This window comes from Myripristis murdjan, chromosome 1, assembly GCF_902150065.1.
Source record: "Myripristis murdjan chromosome 1, fMyrMur1.1, whole genome shotgun sequence".
Lineage (NCBI taxonomy): Eukaryota > Metazoa > Chordata > Actinopteri > Holocentriformes > Holocentridae > Myripristis > Myripristis murdjan.
In genome coordinates this window covers 18689011-18710226 of record NC_043980.1, presented here as the reverse complement: position 1 = coordinate 18710226, position 21216 = coordinate 18689011, and the positions used below count along the sequence as shown (strand labels likewise).

Genomic DNA, 21216 nt, shown 5'->3' with positions numbered 1-21216 from the left:
AATTTCTACAAAGGAGCAATTTTCAGTGCACCTTTCATTATGTATAAATACACTAACTATACTACTCTCTATGTACATTTAACAATGGTGATTTCAGTGGCAATTTGCTTACGCAACATAGCATGCGTTCACATGAACTCTTCTCTTATATTCTTTTCTCCCCTAAACCATACATTCAAAGACCAAAACCATTAACAGAAGGAAAAACAAAACTTTAAGACTTGTGTTATTATTAGCATTGTGCTAGCCCCCAAAAATGTTGTCTTCAGGGTCTGTGGCAAGGCTACAAATCAGTGTGTACTCTAGCCAAGCGTCATCGTTGGTTCTATGATGTTACATCTGTAGTGAGATACAAGGTCAGTGAAGCATCACAAGAAGAAGAAAAAAAGTAAAAAAAAAAAAAAAAAAAATCACACAAAATACTGAGAAGGGTCCTCACATGTTTGCTTCTCTTGTTCAACAATAACCCAGAATCTCTTCACCAAGGACAAAAATGAAAATAAATAATAATGTTAATTTCTTCCTGACCTCATAGTATTTCATTATCATGGAGTGAAATGATTCGGATACTAACCATCAACACAGGCCTGTGCTCTTTTTGTACTTATGGCCGTCAGCCCATATTTATTTTTGTTCAAGTAAAGCTAAAGTGGACAATATCTTTGTGAGCGTCTTTGAAGTGTTAAATTGCACCTGATAGTAGAGTCAGGATCGTGGAAATGGGATGGGTCTCACTAAAGACAAAGCATCAGATAAGGTCCAGCTGAACTGCTAGAGCCATCCGCGTTTCAGGAATCTCTGCAGTTCAGTCTTTGACAGTGTTTGGTTTCACAGGATAACATCTAATTGATAATATAGTGTTACTGAAGAAAATGCGCAACTGCCTTTTGACAATACATAACACAGGCAGTAAGACATCTCTACTATATGTTAGGTCCATCACTCTGGCACACCTTTTCCTCTCCTTCCTAAACTCATCAGCACAGCACTTTTACCCACAGAAACTAACAGGGGGATGAGGACAAAAAAAGCACAAAGGCATGGCTCAGGGGTCTGTGTAGTGATGAACAAAAAAGGCTGTACTGTACAGAAAGAGGGAGAGAGGGGAAAGCACCAGAATACTGGGCCCAAAAAGCAGGTCTACTGTGTGTGCATGTGAATGAAAATGCTGCTTCACTCCAACCTGCTGACCACTGCCTCTCTGACAGCCCATGGCTAGTATGTACTCATGTGCCTCTCTCTGGCTGTGTGTGTGTGTGTGTGTGTGTGTGTGTGTTGGGGTTACTAAGTAGTGCGTAACAAAAAGGTATGCTGATGAAGTGTGTTGATATGCTGAGTGAAGTAACTCACTTTGTACAGGTAGCTACAGTGATTTAAATTAAATGAAAATAAAATTCTATCTGGGTAAAAGGGAAGATGAAACAGATTTGTGCAACTGTGTATGAGTTGAGTAGCAAAGAAGGGAAATACGTGGATCATTCTGGAGTCTGCCTAAACTGAATTACCATTTTCGGACCAGATATGTGATACTACATCCTTGAAGATAATAATTAAAAAAAAATAATAATAAAAATAAAAAATAACAGTTACATATTAGCTGTTTTGCACAGTGTCTTTTCAATGTCAGTCAAATTTCTGGCATTTTTTCTTGTATTGTTTGATTTTTATGCCACTTCATTTTCAACAATGCCATAGAAGACTGGTGTTTGTTCTGTGAAAGGATATAAAGATGTTCAAGACAGTTTGGCAGATGAATCACCAGGCTACACTCTCTACACTCTCACAGAACTGGTTATCTCGAAATCTGATTCACATTGAAATCTTCTCAGTTGTTTCAAAAATGGCAATGCCTTGGAGAGAATTATTTATGTGTGGTCAGTGTGCTCTTCAAACTTATACAGAGGATTATAGCAGGTAAATTCCTTTGGGCAAAATATAATTTGTTCACTGTATTTTGCTGCATTCACAGTATTTTCTTTTTTTGCACTAAACCATCTCAGCACTGATGCACTACTTTACACCACATAGTTTTAATGGTTGGTTCTTTTGAAAGTACGACAATGGCCACTGTAACAAAGACAAACTGGTGATAAGAGAATAAAGTGTTTAGCCTTCCTATAAGGTAGATGCGCGCGCGTGTGTGTGTGTGTGTGTGTGTGTGTGTGTATGTGTATGTGTGTGTGCATGTGTGCATTTGTGTGTAAAATTCTGGGTTTCAACACACTCAAACCCTTAACCTTAATTCACATTTAGCTGGACATCAAGTCCCGAGGTTGCTTTAAGCTCACTTTCTTATGCGTGTAAATGTGTGCCATCAGAGCACAAAACACTGACTGCATTTCCTGACATACACTGACATACTGTAGGTATTGTTGTCCCTTTAAGATATATTTTGTCCTTTAAAAATAAAAGTTCACTCAACTAAAAATGAAAACCCATGTGGCTTTGTACATATAAAGAAATAATAATTAATGTTAATAAAATATAAAATCTGACCTTGCTACTACGATTACAAGCAATTAAGGTTTGACTTCTCATAAAGTGCTTGTTAAAAGAAAGCAACCATTTATTTTTCAATGTTTTGTAGTTCTTGGCTTTTGTTGTTGTTGTTGTTGTTGTTTTTCCTCCTTGTCTTCTGCTGGTGTCCCCAGAAAAGTGCTTTGGTTGTGAAACAGTTGCTGACCAAAGTTTGGCCGAAAAGAAAACTTAGACCTCTTCTTCATTGTCCGTGAAAAGAACAAAATGAATGAGAAATAGCAGTACAATATCAATAGGAGCTGACATTCTAATCCTTTTGTGATCCAAGGCAAAGATAAGAGAGGAAGGGAGAGCAGCAGATTCACATTTTTGCGAGTCTCTGCATAGTAACTCCAGCTTCTCCTGTCTGTACTCAAGACTCATATACAAGGGTACCTGTACAGCTGAAAGCGTGTGTGTGTGTGTGTGTGTGTGTGTGCTGGGATGCGTATGTGTTTGTGTGTGTCTGTAGTGTATGGTAACAGAAGGTCTGTGTCTGCTACACCAGGTTCTCAACGCCAGGCAGAGGCTGTATTGGCACAGGGGGGTCCGTGGTGCCAGCCTGCTGGGCAAGCTGCAAGACGGGCATGTTGCACAGCGGGCACACCTTCCTCACCTCCAACCACTTAATGAGGCACCTGGGAGAAAAGAAAGGAGTGGGTGCAGGGTAAAAGAGGAGAGGACAGATGGAGGTGGGTGGAGAGGTATAGAAAAGTAAACATGGTTAGGCTTGACTCTCAAAAATTATTCAACTCATGATTTTGGCCTCATATATGACCACAGATTATATTAATTAAGTTTCAGTTGCTCACTAAGTCTAACAGTATGAGGGACAATAAAGGACTGTTTCATGGTGCACCTCATATGTATTCTATTTCACAAAGCAGCTGAGCAATCAGAGCTTTAACAGTGGCCAGTGGCATAGGTGACATAGCTGCCTGCAGCACCCTCTAGTTAGGGACAGCATGGAAAGTTACTGTTCCCCTCAAATAAGTGGGGTTTCTCAAAACTTGACTTTTGTTTTGTGTTGCCAAATGAATTGAGAATCCCGTGTAAACCAGCAACAGCAGAGCCCCATTGGTGTGACGCCTGAGCATTTCTATAGTTACAGGCGTTACTTACAGTACAGATCATGTGTGGGAGAGTGGCTCTGCACTACGAAATTATTTGCAGAGTCCAAGGACTATTTTGGTGGTGGCGTGCGTGTGGGCTGCATGTCATCTCTGTAACAACATGGCTTATATGAACACACGCGCACTATGTGAATGTTTATTCAGTGAGCGGCGTTGACTCTAGCTGTGACTGGTGGAACAAAACTAGGCCAAGGGAGGTGCCTTGCTGAGATAAACAGCTCAGTTAAAATGGTCAGGACTCTCGAGTGGGCGGGTGGGAGGGGGGGAGGGCAGGAGAGGTCAAAGTAAGCCCATTGCCACCAGACTCCCCTCCCACAAACGATCCATAATGCCCTGCAGGAGTTCTCTACTTCATACACACTTGGCTCCAGTCCGGTGTGGAATCAGGTTATGTTAATTTTTTTCTAGTTGTTCTCATGACAAGGATGCAAGATAGATAGATAGATATAGATAGAGAGATAGATAGATATAGTAAGTACACATTATATACATATATTATGTGTGTGTGTGTGTTTGTGCAAACAGACAGCCTGCTGTATCAGGGCCAATTATTAGCCCTGGCCTATGGAATGGAGAGGTTTACATATGGATGACCTGTAGATGTTCAGTCAGACCATAAGCCCCTTGAAGACACAGTCCAGTGCCTGAAAAAGACTACAGCACAAACAGATGTGACTAGGGGGTGTGAAGTTAAACTTTGATCCTGCCTTAGGAGGCATTTACCCCTGGTTGACTCACTGAGCCGAGCATGCTGCAGGAGACCAGAGGCCCGGCTGATAAGGAGGCTGAGTGAATCAACATGCTGCATTACCTGCCAGTGTCTACTGACACACTACAAGCTATTAAGAAAGCCACAGCACATGAATCAGACCAACAACAGCTGCATAGGCACAAATTAAGCGCTGCAGGGAAACTGACATCATGACCTAATCTCATGTTAGGATTTGATTTCTCGCTGTACATGACAAGATCCATGAAAATGGGCCAATTTGCTGCTAAGTTGGCTAATTAGTTCCTGGACGCTCCATCAAGTCATTCATTATGAGTGCTGTGGTTGCCTTGTGAGCAAGCTTGCTAACCCGGTTAATGTTAGCTAATGTGCAGATTAGATGGCAACATTTAGCTACAGGACGGGACGTTGCCCAGTTGTAGTGCTACGACTGAGCTTAATGTCCTGTCACTAACACCCCAACCCATTTGTTCTGTGTAGGGTACTGTGTCAAACAGCAGCATTTGTTGGTGCAAAGTCTGCACCAACAAATTGAACATTATTAAAAATCAAAATTATATTAACAAAATCATGTAATGTGTGTAAGTGAATTTTTTAAGCCAAAACTGTCCCTGTCTGTGTGTGTGTGTGTGTGTGTGTGTGTGTGTGTGTGTGTGTGTGTGTGTGTGTGTTTGTGTTTAAGTGTGCACACACCCATGTCACAACAAAACATGTTCTGTACTTACTTTCTGTGAAAGGCATGTTTGCATGGGCAAATCCCTAGTTCATCTTTCTGCTTGAACTCCTCCAAGCACACTGCACATATCTGAGAAAGAGAGAGAGAGAGGAACAGGGAAATGAGACAGGAATTTCCACAGATTTCCCCACTGCACTGACACACACAAACATGATGCAACAACAATCAGCTGAAGCTCAGTACCAGCAAAACCACTGAGCTTGTGATGGACAACCAGAGGACCAGGAGGCTCGATGTCCTGCCTGTCATCCAGAGAGAGGAAGTGACAAGACTGAGTTACTGACCATTATGATGTCACAGATAAGGTGGCCTCTGACCTTTTGGATATAAAAAGTAATGACTTCATCATTGTATCCTATTAGATATTTGTGTAAAACTTCGTCACAATTAGAGTATGAATCTTTGAGTTACGGCCAAAACATGTTTTGTGAGGTCACAGTGACCCTGACCTTTGACCTCTGACCACCAAAATTTGATCAATTCATCCTTGAGTCCAAGTGAACGTTTGTGCCAAAACTGAAGAAATTCCCTCAAGGGTTTCCTGAGATATTGCTTTCATGAGAATGGGACGGATGGATGGACAGACAACACAAAACATACTGCCTCCACCCACAGCTGTTGCCCGCACGAAGGCATAAAGAAATGAAAATAAAAAAATACTGTCTGCCCAATACACTTAGCCTCTTCCTCCCTCTCCTCTCCTTCCTATCGAGCCAATGGCAATCAGCTGACTGACAACTTAAGAGCAAAACCCTCAAGCTCAGCAGTTGAGGCCTACATAAATTAAACAAGTCAGATGCCCCAGCGACACAGATGTACTTTGAAAGCAAATGAGCACAGGCTCTATCAATATTCTGACAAATTATCTAACTCATATATGCTCATCCAACACAAGGGTTACGTTACTTCAAGCCAAGTGTCAATATATGAAACCTGCCTATAGCAGCATTAATGAATGCAACAATTTAAAAAAAAAAAAAAAAGAAATTACCAATTGTTCTTTGGTACTTCATATCCTAAATAGTTTTTTGGTGGCTAAAGTAATAGCAAGCAACCAAAGACAAGCACTGTATCAACAGTTTAAAAAAAAAAAATCTGAAGCAATAATAACTCATTCACGTGCAGGAGAAGTGTGACACACCAGAACAGTAACAGACCTAAATACGGTGACATAAATAACTTTTACTTAGTGGCACTGGGGACTAATTCATTTGGTCAGTACAGGCTGCCTATTCCTGGCAGTGATTACAAAATTCACTGTGATGAGGATGGGGATAAAAGCCTCATCCTTGTACCCTTATTCTGTTGTTTCCATAAGAAGAAACTGCGGAAAATTTGCATGATGGCCAAGTGTTAAGGAGAGGCGACGCTGTTATAACACCCTGGTGCATGTCCATGCAAGTAGTTACAGGAAGTTATAGGAAGACTGGTACAACCTGAAACCTAATCTCTGCAGGCAAAAAAGAAATGCTCTTGATCAGTGTCAGTGATGAATCAGTTATGTAAGACACAGAGAAGGACAAGAGGCAGAGACTCATGTTTCCAAACACCGTGGTGGCAATGAAGAACTACTCAAGCACTTTTATGTAACAGGCGTGGGAGTGAAATTTTTACATTGTAGCCTTCAAACATAAATTTCATCCCAACCTTGTCCATCAGTTTGTGTCACTTTTACACACATACACACACAAAATACAAAATAACACACAAAATAACCTCTCACAACTTGATCAATGCCAACTGTGCCTGAAGCCAGTTTCATTCTGCTACACCTGTGCCATAACTAGGACAATTCAAGCAACAATGGAGACAGAAAAACAAGTAATAAGTCAATCCTGTGATTTTTTTTCTATCAAATGAAACTCCTAGTATCAGACTTGTCAACACCAGCACATCTATTTTGCAGTCAGGTGTGTTTAGAGGTACTTAAAATTCTTTTGTAAGTGCGACAGCAGGAACCATTAAGCTACACGGCTACATTCCAATAGTGATGTACTTGACACATAAATGCATAACATAGAGATTATTTATAGCACTTAGGGAACATTGTTGTTAAGTCAGTAAGCGTTGAAAAAATATTTATCAAAGCAGCAGGACAAAATCTGCTGCAAAGTGTTTGCTGAAAAAAAAAGGCATGGCTTGTATTAATTATAGTCCTGGAAGATGTGTAATGACGGCGGTTGGCATCTTGACAAAAGATGAGGAGTTGACAGTGAAAAAAAAAACAGACACAAAAACAGCCACTACAAGTGTTGTGTGAACTGGGAGGCTGAAGTTTGGTTCATGCTTGCTGCGGACACGGATGTGACCGAGGGTGTGTTGCCAGGAGCGTTGGCCCGTCACAAGTGGCAATTAAAACAACAGGGCCGGCAGCCACGATAAAGCGCCTCCTGCGACTGAGAGGTGGGAAGGAACTGGGCAAGGAGGTGGAAATGAAGTGGAGGACTTCCACCAAGGACGGAAGAGATGGATCAGCATGAAAAGCATGAATGCCTATTACTTGTGGATGCAGCTCGCGCCCCCAGTCACATCCGTGTCCGTGGGAAGCATGAACCAGTGCTCCCCACTTCATATTCATTCAGGCATTCTTTCCACCTGATTTTTACCCAGAAGATAACACTGCGCCTTCCTCAGTGAAATTAAATGGTGGTTAGATCACTGAACGTTACCATTAGTGACACGCATTGGCAAGAGTAAAACACTTGATAACTGGAAGTCATTAGATGGCAGTGCACACAAGAGAACAGTCAATCACTGCCACAGAATCTGTGGAGGAGGAACATCTGACTCAAATGGCAGCATGCGGGGAGGAATGGATTTTTTTTCAGTGCTTATTCATATCTATCTCTGTCTCTCTATTTGGAAATATGTAGCAAAGAGCAATAGTCTTTCTCACCATAATCCTTTAATAATAATTCTGCAAGCATAACGAACCAAAGAAATGCATAATTAAGGCTGCGCTATTTTCATCCGTCCAACGTCCCCTTGTATTTGATCTAACTTAAGTTAACAGAGTAGCCTAGTCTCCTTGCTTCCATGAAACTATCGCTGCTGTTTATGGCAGCCTAGATGGCAGGGCACACCAGCTAATGTTCAAATTTGGAAACTGGTTATTGGGTAATCACTGGGAAGGTATTCCTGTATTCCTGGTTACATCATACAGTTTTTAAAACCATCGACACTGGCCCGAAACAAATGAAGACAAAGCAAAATAGTCTCTACAGCGTCATGTGAACTGGGAGTGCCTCATATTCATTACAGTGTGCCCTCTAACACAATGGAGAAGGACCTGATGAAGTAATCAGGAGCGGCAGAGACATAAAGAGTACAGGCAAAGTGAGTGCAGTTTGTTTGCCATGCGGCGGGACAAGTATTGTGCATGTCCATGAAAGCTATTTAAAGCTGCTGTGTGTTGGATATTTATCATTCGCAGATCAATCCTGATAGCATAGTATAATAGCAGGTTTTTTGACAGTCAAAGTAGAGAGCGACAGGAAAGGCAGGGGAGAGAGAGGGGATGAGATGCTGCAAAGGGGCAAAGGGTCTGAGCTTGGATTCAAACCCAGGACGCTGTGGTAAGGACCCAGCCTTAATAAGTGGTACGCGCTCTACCAAGTGAGCTATCAGGGCAACTGATGCCACGCATATTTGACTATTCTCCTAATATACTCATGTTTCTCTGCAGCAACTAGCTTGTAAAGTTGACAATTTTGCTCTGCCCACTCAAACTGCTATAATAATTAAGCAGTTAATGGCAAAATGCTGATGGACATCTGATGCATGAGCTACTGTTCGCAGTGGCACGGCCATGAGCTAGCTAAGATGACCCAGCTGCACTGTCTCTGCTACAGTGATGTAAAACACTACTACCTGGGACTCAATGGGTCACCAAATTTATCGTATTTGATGCTATACTAGTGAAGCTTTAAATTACATACACTGACAAATAACCAGCATCACCATGGTGTCAAAATTATTCAAATTAATTAAGCCAATAACAGTAAGTATGCATTTTGTATGGCCTTTTTTTTTCCTTTTAGTTGAAAATTATCTATACTGTCAACAAAAATCATCCTTAAGAAATATGGTTCCTTTTCACTGGATCATTGCATTTGTCTTGTGGACAAATGCACAGCCGATTTTACTGTTAGTCACAGCCGATTTACTGTTAGTCACAGCCGATTTAAAACATGTCGAATAAAAGTTGTACTTGTCCAGAAGCCATGTCAGCTGGCAAAGAAACATGTCAAAAGCAAGGAAAAACTCAAACATCAGTAATACACTTGGAAATTTCAACAATTAGCCTGATAAAATGTCTGGCCTTACTAGGGCTAAATGACGGCTAGACTCCAGCTCATCACAAACCAGCCCCACGTTCAAACCTGTGCTGACATTTCATGTTTTCTTCGCTTCCAACACACTCAAACAGCCCTACAACAGAAAAGAGCACTGGCCAACATACCTTCAGTAGTACCAGGTGAGATACACACAGGTGTGCATGTCTCTTTTCCTTTTTAGGCAGCATCACTGAGCTACTCTTACAGCAACTGGAACAAGCCAGCAAGCAAGCCAGCAGTCTGTTTTTTTTTTTTTTTTTTTTTGGTCAATCAGTTAATATTTCAATTAATACAGTGCTAATGTCAATATTTAAGGTTGTGGGTGCCAGTCACTTCCTAACTACATTCTGGCAAACATTAGCAGGCCTTTAATCTACTCTTTATCAACAACAATGTCAACAACGTAAGTACTTACATAATCAAAGTGACAACAACACACGAATGCACAGGTTCACTGAGTCTTACAATAACACATATATATCTTACTCTTAGATAGGACAACAACAACAAAAAGCATGACCTCTAGCTTATACCTCCAGGAATAGAGCACTGTAATGCCATCATACCAGTTAAGCTTGTTTAACACAAGGAAATAATATTGAATGTGTTTTCACACCAGTAGTCCATTTGCTGTGGTGACAATCAGTGGAATAGCTGATATTTTGTTGCATTGTTCATTTGGTTTGCTTTGTTTTCGGATGACAAAAAATTCAAATGAACCCAAATGTATTTATTTATTTATTTTTTTTTTTTTTTTTTACCTTTCTCACTTGGGTTATATACCAACATATTTCCATGTCAACTCATGCTTCATTGTGTTCCTGTGTTGCTAACTGCTAGCTGCTAACACTATTACTATTACACACTATTAGAAAATCTGAGGTTGCTCAAACATTATCACAGCAAGGCTACGGCAGAGTTATCCACTTCCAGATACCCAGATATGGTCTCCCTTCACAATACAACCAAGTGTCTCATCCTCAAAGTACAAAATGTACAAAAGTAGTTTGACACAAAACTGAGACAATATTACACAACAAAAAGAACATCACACTCAGTCAGACAGTATTTTATGCATTTAAGCACAGGGGGGAAACAACAGTTGCATATGCTTTTGGTCCACCTGAGTTACAGATACAGTTAAATGTGACTGCTTTGTTGCACTATAGCTAAAATGTTATACACGTTTGCCAATGTTACATATTTTAGATTTATACAACAGAAGATTACAGTCAAGCGATGTGATTGTCCTGAGATCCGTGCGATTTTTACCGTAACATCACAGAAGCCGCATCACTTTATCTGTATTCTTCTGCTACAACAGCTGTCAGACTAACAGGTGATTATCCATCACCTACAGGTGATTCTGATTCTGTTACACTAGCTAGCCGCTGACAATAACTAACTCAAACAATATTCTCTGTGTTGCTAACAACAGATAGGTTTCTATTAGATTATGAGTCTGAATAAGAAAACAAAAACAAGACAAACATTACTGGGCATGAGATTTCTGAAACTCTTCACCACGTAGCGGTCACAGAAAAAGAGGAAGTTAGCTCCAAGACATATGGCAAAGGCCCTTGACTTTTTTAACACTTGGCTAAAAAACTAATATTGTAAGAGATGTAATGTTGCATGTAGGCTATAAGCAATTCTATCCCTCAAATTGGTTTATGTTGCTAAACAAGTTTTAGTTTGGGAAGAGCACTTTTTGACAGGGCATTTAAAACATTTCAAACTTCATGTCAGCAATTTATTTGAGATATTGTTTCTGCAATAGAACGCTCAAGGCCTGTGTATTATAGTAGCTAAATCACTCCTCTGTGATGTTATTTACTATAATACACAGGCGAGTGTTGCATTGTTGCAACATGCATGACATTAACTTTCTAGGTTTAGCTATGTAGCTGTCTTCCACACAACATATCAGAGTGTCACAGGGATGCTGGTATCATCCTTTAATGAACAGTGCAAAGTTAGGATGTATCAGGTTACACCATCATACAAACTTCAGCACAGTGTAGGAGTACTTATCTGGCCTTTGAGAAAAGCCAGAGCCCTGATCAGCACACACCTTACCATAAATATGTAAGAATAAAGCTGCTGAGAATTGATACATGCAACTCAATCTATACACAGTTCAAGGCAGTCCCTTCTGGAGTAGTTGTCTTCAAAAGTGGGTCATTCCACAGGCTGGTGTGTGTGTGTGTGTGTGTGTGTGTTATTGTCTTCAGCTACACAAAACAAAACAGCTTGGCTGCTCTGTCACACACTTCACTCACATGACACATTCTGAGGCTCTCTCTCAGTTTCTAATAACAGAGAAAATGAAGGGCACAGGGTGCAAACTGAAACCCAGCAGTGGACTGTGGGAAATTCCAGCCCTGATGACAAGAACTTTGTTTAGATTGGTGGCGTGGCATGATCCCATTAACATGTAGATACTACTGCAAGCATTTCATTTGCAGCAATGCGTTACAAAGGGACAGTGGTCTTGGGTGACGTGTCCCATGAATGAAGGACTGAATGAAGACCTTTATTTGAATTTGATTTGCACATTATAAGCATGTACAATAAGGCACACTGAGCTCATCAACAACATAAAGCATCCATTTTCCCACTGTTACAACTGTTGGACAGCTGTGTGTGTTAGAGGTTATAGTTTTCCAACTGTGCTGACATACAGCAACAACAGTAAGGAGGTCATCACTGCACCATAAGATGCTAGTTTTCACTGTACAATATGTCAAGAAGATTTCAATATGGCAAGAAATTGTGTGATGTAATAACTCAAAACAGACCAAAATCAAACCAACATGCAGTCGCACATGCCCGCAAACCCACTGACTCAAGCCACGATGACACCTAATACATCAAAATGTGTCTGCACAGCAGAAGTCCACTGATTTCAAAACGGAGACTCTGTCACCAGTGCAGATTCTGCGTTGTTGTTGCTCTGAAAATTTTCTGAAGGCGTAGAATGCCTGCCTCTGTTGGATTTTTTTCAACTGGTGCATGGGACAAAGCATGCATCAGCCAAGCTTAATGGCGACATTTCATGCAATTGTTTTCTATCATCTGTCTCTACTCACTATCACATAAGACAAACAATCACACACACACAACATTACAGTTAGCTAGTATTGCAACTTTTTTTTTTTTTTTTTTTTTGGCATTTCTGCTTTATTTGACAGTCACAGGAGAGATAGACAGGAAAGGCAGTGGAGAGAAAGGAGATGACATGCAGCAAATGGCCTGAGGTCGGATCCAAACCCAGGATGCTGTGATCAAGACTAAGCCTTAACACGTGGTACGCGCTCTTATCCAGCGAGCTACTGCGGTGCCCCAGTATTCCAAGTTTTTTTATTGCAATTTTCGTCCCAAACCACAAGTTAGCAAACATGTACCATCTTGCCTGGTACCTCCTAAATTAATGCTATTTTCCTCCATTTGTATTGTTTTTTTCTGCATTCTGGCTCTGGTATTTGTGAGAAGGAATGAAAACACGTCAAATTCAATGCATCAGTGTGTCCATCCTGCAATTACTTTGTGTCTTTTGACGCAGTAAATGTTACCCCAGCCAGTTATCCCAGCCTGACATACTGCAAACATCACCAGCTGCACTGGGATGCTAACTCGTGGAGCAAATCTCTGCTCCTGATGCACATTGCATAACATGTTCATGCTATTTGGGGCATTTTATTGGCCTTCCTGAAGCTATTAATGTTTATGTTGATGGCAGCAGAGTGTACTGCCCCTTCAGAGTCACAAGGTTCAGCGTATCATTTGGAATTAATATTTGATGGTACAGTGCATCATCAGATTCCATTCACTGGCACAACCTGGAGGATGAAAACAGATCAGATGTTCCCACTAGTAGCCTTTATGTAAAAAATGAGAAAAGACATAAAAAATAAATACTGAATCATAATTTTAGATGCAAATTTTTTTTTGGTGTCGTTATGTCACCATGTCCTGCCCAACACTTACTCAGTCACACTGGCTACAGAATATGCCCGTGCCGTGAACTGTTATCCATTGTTTCCCCCCCCATATTCACCTGGGTGGCGTGTCTGCAGCATGTGAAGCTTTTTTACCCTGCTTGGAATCTATTTTTACCACCTTATGCTGCATAAGGCCATAAAAACACACAACCAAACACAAGAAAATACACTATATATTGCGATACATCAACACCGTAAGTTGTGTAGCCTTTTAATAAAGCCACTGCTACTGCCTACTAACTCCACTGTGTTAACGCATAACCAAATTAAAAGGAGCAGGTTATTTGCTAAATTATGAAAACAATTGATGGTACCCAAAATGAAAAGTAAATCTATTACACAGTCCAACTTTTCACATTTGCTGTATATTGAAACAGCCCAGCTTGTGACTTTTCTAGGTAAAAGTCTGACTGCTTTGTGTTTCTGTATTTACAAGCCCACAATTTACAGAAAACGAAACATTCCCTGACCTGAACCCTATGTTTAAGTTTAGTCATAGTTAAGATGGGTTGTCTGCAGCTAGTCATCACAATCAGAGTTCTCGTTCAGGTGTAAATTACCGTAGTTTACATTTGTAATTCCAGTCTGCTGAAATAGAAGGGCTTTATTTACTGTAATTTAGCTTGCTATTTTTATACCAAACCTATATTCATGTGCTTCATACTGCATACTACACATTTTTAAAGCAAACACGGTACAACAAACACAAATAAGCTGTAGTAGTAGTTTTATATGTTTCCAGTAAATTTGATGATTAAAAACTGACAAAACCACATGCATCATGACTACTTTTGATAATTCTGTGACCTAAATACAAATGAAAGGCACTTTGTCTTTTCTCCTTTTTATGTGGAAGCGACACTGAACAGAACTGAGATTTTCTTTTGCTTTCAACACTTTCCTTCCATGTAGCTCACATCTTTTAGCTCTCCTTGTCTTGCCTTTCGTACTTTTTCAGTAAGTGGTAGAAGAGGTTTATTGGTTTATTTATTGGTTTAATGGCAGAGGTGCCCCCATCTTTAGGCACAAGTTCCTCATCTTGTCCTCGGCAGGCTGAGTCCTGTTCTGCATCGCAGTGTTGCGGGGAATTTCGTTTTCCTGTTTGTTTGTTTGTTGTTCATGCTCATGTGTACCAATGATGCATTCAAGACAGCTAGGAGCTCCACTTCAATGAAATAACATACTGCCCTAAAGTGGCTTGGGACACCAGCAATAAAAACTATATAGGAAAATCTCTACTGATAGACATTTTCTCTCGTCCCACAATATATAGTCATATCGCACAGCCCTACCGTCAACCTGTGGAAAATACTGGATGCACAAGAGAGTATGACCTATCCATCTAAATGTCAGACAATGTGACTGTAGCATTATTGAATTTTGCAGCACATTAGTCCAAAACTAGCAAAGATAGCAGGACAGTATGTACTTGTTTTTCAACAAAATGTTCCCGTCCCCCAGATAGGCCAGATATTGACAGTGTCGAGTCGCCACATCAACTGGCAATAACAGACAACAGAATAAGAGATGAGATTAAGTGCTTACCTCATGCAAATTTAGCTCTTTGACTTTTTCCTTCTGAATAACCTGAGGGGGAGAAGAGACAACATATTATGAGAGATACTGACTAATCACTAACTAACACTACTGTTTATCTTGTATTAAGTGTTATTTCAAAGAAATAATATATAAACAAATACAACAAACAACAGGAATAGATTTCGGTACATATGCAATACAAAGACATGAGAGTCAACAGTGAATGTGCTATTCATGAGCTGCTATGAACAATCAACTATTCAGGCTGAATGAAGGACACAAGAAAGAAATAACAAGTAATTTAGTCTCTGGTCTCCAATATACATCTGTCTGTGTGTGTGTGTGTGTGTGTGTGTGTGCGTGCGTGCATGTGCTTGGTGGTCTTATATAACCCATCGAGGAGGTGGCCAACTTAAGCTCACTGCTTTCCAACAAGCAGCTGGGGAGACAGAAAGATCAGAGTGTGAATGTGTTTCTTAACGTGTGCATGCTAGTGTGTATGTACGTGTGTGTTTATTTGCCTTTCACATGTTTTGGCGGGCCCCATAAACTGTTTCACACACTGGTATTATATAAATAGAAGAGGAGAGTCATGTTGATGCCCTCCACCACTTCCCCTTGCTACCCTTAAGACCAATGCTTTGCTGACAAGGTCAGCTCCAACTAGCCGTGAACCTGATTTTTCCGGCTGAATCGCTTTCTCCCTCTAGAGTTAAACACAATCCAGTGTGCTTGGGCCTACAATAGTACACTGGAGACTGGTTGGAGACGAGTTTGAGCCTTCTTTGTTTTGTTTGAAACTGGCAGGATATATACTGGAGGAGTGTCACTGTTGTAAAGTTCCTGCAGCTGCGTGCCTCATAACTTTATTTTCAACTGTTCATGTTACTCTGTGCTCTGTGGATACTGCTGAAAACTGTGAATTTCCTTCAGGATGAATAAAGTATCTATCTATCTATCTATCTATCTATGTTAGTTTGCTAAAATACAAACAATAAATCAGCCTCTGTAGGATACAATGAAGTTCAGCGCAGAAGCAGAAACACTGAGAACCTGTCTAATGTTTGAGCTAAGGAGGAAGACATGTGGATATGCCCGAATGCAGCCACAGAATACATTCACTTACCTTTGTCATTTAAAGATGAGAATCAACAAGAGTCTCATCATTTTTTCATTCCCCTTTCCCTTCATTTCCAATTTGATACATGGGGCTTCCATGCAACCGTTAATCTGTGACTTTATGTTGGATCTGTTCCATAGTCAAGTAAGCCCTCATGCATGTATTCCCTTCTCACTCAACCATCAACCACCTCATGTGACCTGAGATCTGATTTGTTATCTCTGAACTGGCCACTCTTTATGAACTGAATCATTGTACCATCATGGCTTTGCTTGAACTCAAGTTTGTGAAAAAGGGTGCTATATGACATTAACACCAGTACAAGCTTGAAAAGTGTGACAACGCTGTAAGAGATTTTTGGCTTGTTCCTCATTGTTGTTAAATGAGGAAAACAGTATTGAAGAAAAGCTGATTTTCGATCTTATGTCACATTGCTAATGGCATTCTATCCCTGTTTTTATGTTCATTCTATGTCGATTTACATGTGAAGCGCTCGGTGCATGTAACTCTGTATTGCAAGGCACTTGGAGCTGCACTTGTTGCACTAACACTGATCAACATGCTACACAATTCAAGTTTATTACAATTACTATTATTATCATCATAATTATTTTTAAACAAGTCATATTCTGTGATGTGTAGGCGTGTGTGTGTGTGTGTGTGTACATGTGTGTGTCGGTCAGTCACTGGGTTACTTACTTGTTTGTATGCATACAGCTCTTTGTGCGCCTGGTGCCGCAACCTGGGGAGACGTAAAGACAAAACATCTTTTTGATTAGTAAGTGACTTGCCTAAACTGGCTAAAACACAAACTGACAAACTGACATGAAAACATCCTGGTAAAGGAGAGGGAAAAAAGCAAACACAGACGGCATTTTCTTGCCATTCACTAGTCTTTTGATAAAACTTTGCATTCTAGTGTATTACTGAGATATAATATAAATAATACAGTTCATAAAACTGTGGCATATATGTAACTTTTTTCTTTTTTCTGCATCAGGGTTTGGCCTCTGATACTGACTGAACCGACTAGTTTGTTGGCAACATAATCGAAACCAGTCAGGATATAATTTGGCTCTTCAACTTCCTCTCAAAGCATTATAATAAACAAAACCAACTGTCATCAGGTGGCTCTAACTGGTGTGTTCATAAGGCTCTAATTATTAGATCTTGGTGATTTTATATTGTCTTGGAGCTGTCACATTCCACCCAGTAGCTTTGGCTGCCTCTGTCATTATAACAGTTGTGTTTCATAAATGTGTTGTTGCTATAGAGTTTATCCTACCTAATAATTGGTGTTATTAAACCTAATGTCCACAGAGAATTAAGCAATAAATGCAGCAGCTCCAGGCTGTACATCAGATTACAATATGTCCTCTAGTTTCCTTATCTGGAAGACACGTATTCATGTTCAATTTGGTGATATTCCTGTTTCATATTGTCTTCTCTCTGTTCAAACTGTAACTGAGTTACTTAGGTCTCGTCGTTTGCTTGACAAGTAAATGACCTTCCCTAAACATCAATAATTTTCTCCTTAAATGTTCAAGTATTATTAATACTATAATGACAGCATGGTATTTGTGGTACAATGTCACCCACTAACAAGGTCTTTTCCAGTGTAACACAGAGAAAAGACATTCTTACAACAGATTTAACCAGCATGTTTGGCACTGTAGCTTCTCTCTGTGTTTTTGAATAAGGCCATCTAAAACCGTCATGAAATACATAAAACACTAAAATCAGCCAAGAGAATGGCAGATAATGGAATGATCAAATAGTTACTAACAAATAAAGGTCCTGTTATAACCAATCAAGGCACAAAGGCACACAGGTATGGGCTCATGCCAACAGTATACAGGGGCATGATCAGCATTTTTTGTTGATCTTGTGCGCAGTGGTGCAAACACAGCAGTGTTGCACCTACGTAATTAGGATTAGGAGGAGTAAATTATCAGTGGGTGTGGGGTCAATCAAGGCCACACACATCACCCAAATATAGGCTACACAAAAGGACCACAAGTCAGCAGGACACTGGCCCTTGCGAATCGGAATTGATCCCACATGGTTTATGTGACTTTGGAGGACTGTGTGGGTGTGTCCTCTCCATCTAAACTCAGAAAAACAACACAAAAATGTCAGGGCTTGCACCAAGATCATGAAGTGTGAGTAAGCAAAGGCACAAATGTAATTTTTGCTGCCAAAACTGTGCTGCACCACCCATTTTGTATTGAAATGTCATGGTGAGCCATAAAATTGCCAAACTGCCAACAAAATATTTGCAATTTGCCAGCAAAGGTCACTGCACTGACAGAGTCCTATCATGAGTCCAAGGAAGAGATCTGGCCCAAAATATCACTGCATTCTTTTGCGAAAAAAATCCTGTCTGGAAGCCTATGATAAAATGTTGCAGGTCCTTTTGCTGGTGACTATTTATATTTTATTTCTAAAAAAAAAAAAAAAAAAGATTCAGTATCTAAAGAAAATGGCCACTTTAGCTAAACTGCTGCAATGGGAAAAAAAAAAAAAAAATCGGTAGCCTTTTGGTTTGTCACATGACTATATATTGGTCATTTCCACTGTCTTTCAATCTATTATTTGATTTTAGCTGTTTTATGCATTTATAGAGACTTTTACATTAATTATTTTACACACCCTGATAAAGGCCATGTGCAAAACATGCTGGTCAGCGACTAAAACCTTTTTTTTTCTGAGGTGCTGCTAGTATTTGCACTTTCCAAGGACGGAAACTACTGACATACTAACCTATATATCCACTGGAACAGAACCATAAAGGCTACATAAGGTTAGCATATGGAGAGAAACATACCTCAGCTATTTTCAGACAGAGGCAGCAAAGCAAAGAGAGGGCAATCCATTCTTGAGTGTGATAACATTTGAGTGTGTGTGTGTGTGTGTGTGTGTGTGTGTGTGTGCAAGCATATGCCTGTGTTGATTATGATTCTGCCTAACCACAGTCACGAGACTGATGCCTGGCAAATTCAAAGATTAACAAAGTGTAGAGAAAGTGTAAATTCTGACAACACACTGACATTTTACCGACCTCTGTCAAATATCTCTAGTGTACTAGTAAGCCTACTTGAATATTAACAGGCTTCATGCAAAAGACTGTAAGTCTTCATGTTACTTTCTTGTCAAAACAAGCACTAAGCAAAATATCAATTCACAATATCACAAGAATAGATACACTGAATAAAACATTAATATACAGTACATTCATGTAAGTGTTGAGGTACTCTGAAGAGGCTTGCAAAACTCCAAATTAAAAGGAGAGTACCATACAGATAAAAGATCATGTTCACCCAGGTTTTCACCAAACTCTTGGGCATAAAAACAACAAGGAAAAACAAACAACTCAGTGAACAAGGAGAGAACAGGAGGAGCACGGGATAGGAAAAGTCTAGGTACAGAAAAATAAAAATATGTAAAAGCCAGGGAGGGACCAAGGGAAAAAGTATGAGCAAGAGAGAGAAGAGAGATTCATAGGTTTGTAAGATTTACCTCATTACAAGTAACCTTAACCTCTCGCAGCAGAGTGAGAGGGATCTGTAAAACAAGCAGCACAGTCTAGGAGAGAAACTGACATTTTGAAAGAGACCAGCAGGTAAAGGTGCAGAGACTCCCGAGGGCGGGGGTCAAGGTCAAGGGTGAGGGGTCATGGGTGAATGACTGGAGTCGGATGTCTAGGGGTGAGTGGCTGGGGGAGGGGGGGGTTGCTGAATGACCCTTTTAGCACAGTGGTGAGAGGGAGCAAGGTGAACTTGTGGCTGAAAAACATGGACGTCTAAGTCAACCTTTCCCTTAATGCAATAAATATCATAATATCACTGCAGTTAGTCAGGCAACTGAAAATGTAAAATAAAATATGCATGCAAGCCATCACTGTGCAGTTAAAATGGTTTGGTCTATCTTACGTTAATCATATATAAAGACATTTCATTGGACATTCATGAGCTCTAAATAAATGTTAAAAATAAATCTTAAAAAAAAATGTAGGTGTGGGTTGTTTTGTGAAAGCTCAACCTGCAGTTGGTTACTGTACCAATTCATAAATGTTTCTGTCATGCTCATGAACTGACCATTCAAGGCCTCCTTCACTGCCTCTGGTTTTCTTTTAAAAATATTCCCTGCTCAAGAAATATTTCTCAATCCTTGTGTGTGCTGCACTGCATATTTTCCATATGTGTCTGTGTGGACTATGGACCCACTGACGGAGGTAATAGAGTACTACTGTAATGTTCAGCCTTGTTTCAGTCTGTGTGTGTGTTTGTCTTTGTCAGCATGGTGGGTATTCACACACCAACTCCAACACACGACTCGTTCGTTTCATTCACCTGTCTGTAGCAGGGGATCCAAACAAGGGCAATAAGCTGTCTGCAGAAACACTACAGGACACTATTATTTTGATGCATCATTTTTGAGGTGAAACTAAAATGTGAATAATATAAAGCTGAAAGAAGTCTAACCATTTCATTTTTTTAGGCCTAATAATTACCTTAACTCATCTGCATTCTGACACCCTTGTAATCACATTTCAGTATGGAGGCTTTGAATTGTGAAGTCATTCCTGTTGGTGCATACGATTTAACCCATCCCTCATCTTGATCTGCATGAGGAGACTGCATCTTTAGAAGCTGTTTTATGGAGCAAAATTGCTTTTTATTTTTTCCTTTTTCCTTCAAATGACTTGGTAATCTGACAAACTTTACTTTCAGTATTGAATCACGGAGCTAGACCAAAGTCAAAAGGTTTCTCTTTGGGTTTGATAATAACACAGGAGTGCATTTAACCTACTTACCAATGACCCTGCCGGATAGGACTGGACAAGGTGGCGAGGGGTGAGTTTTGATGGGAACTGCTGCTTCTCACCATCTTAGAGATGCTGGACATTAGTTCCACAGTTTGCCACTGTCAGAAGATAACTCTTCTAGCAATAGTGGCCAAGTAAAATTTGACTGGACCAGACATGGCTGAGGCTTTCAATTATTTTAGTAATTGAGTATTCTACTGATTACCCCATCGATTAATCAGATAAGATATGCTTTTGTGCCTTATTATTACAGAGCAATACCTAATATACTG

At 40.1% G+C, this 21216-nt stretch overlaps 1 protein-coding gene across 3 annotated transcripts in view; it reads right to left on the bottom strand.

The window, feature by feature from the left end:
* Positions 1-381: 381 nt before the first annotated feature.
* The window catches only part of rnf24 (ring finger protein 24), a 41128-nt gene continuing 20293 nt past the window's right edge, over positions 382-21216 (bottom strand). The window contains exons 3-8 of one of the 3 annotated variants that reach the window (XR_003928404.1): positions 19636-19680; positions 16816-16858; positions 15003-15044; positions 5106-5185; positions 1534-3155; positions 382-1400 (exon numbers count right to left, since the gene is read on the bottom strand). Coding sequence is in view for 2 of the 3 variants with exons in the window: in XM_030054647.1 (XP_029910507.1) it covers positions 3017-3155; positions 5106-5185; positions 15003-15044; positions 16816-16858; positions 19636-19680 (349 nt within the window). In the remaining variant the exon portion in view is untranslated. Of the gene's footprint in view, positions 3156-5105; positions 5186-15002; positions 15045-16815; positions 16859-19635; positions 19681-21216 lie in introns of all 3 variants that reach the window. The other 2 variants (XM_030054647.1, XM_030054658.1) reach the window with 2 other exon arrangements.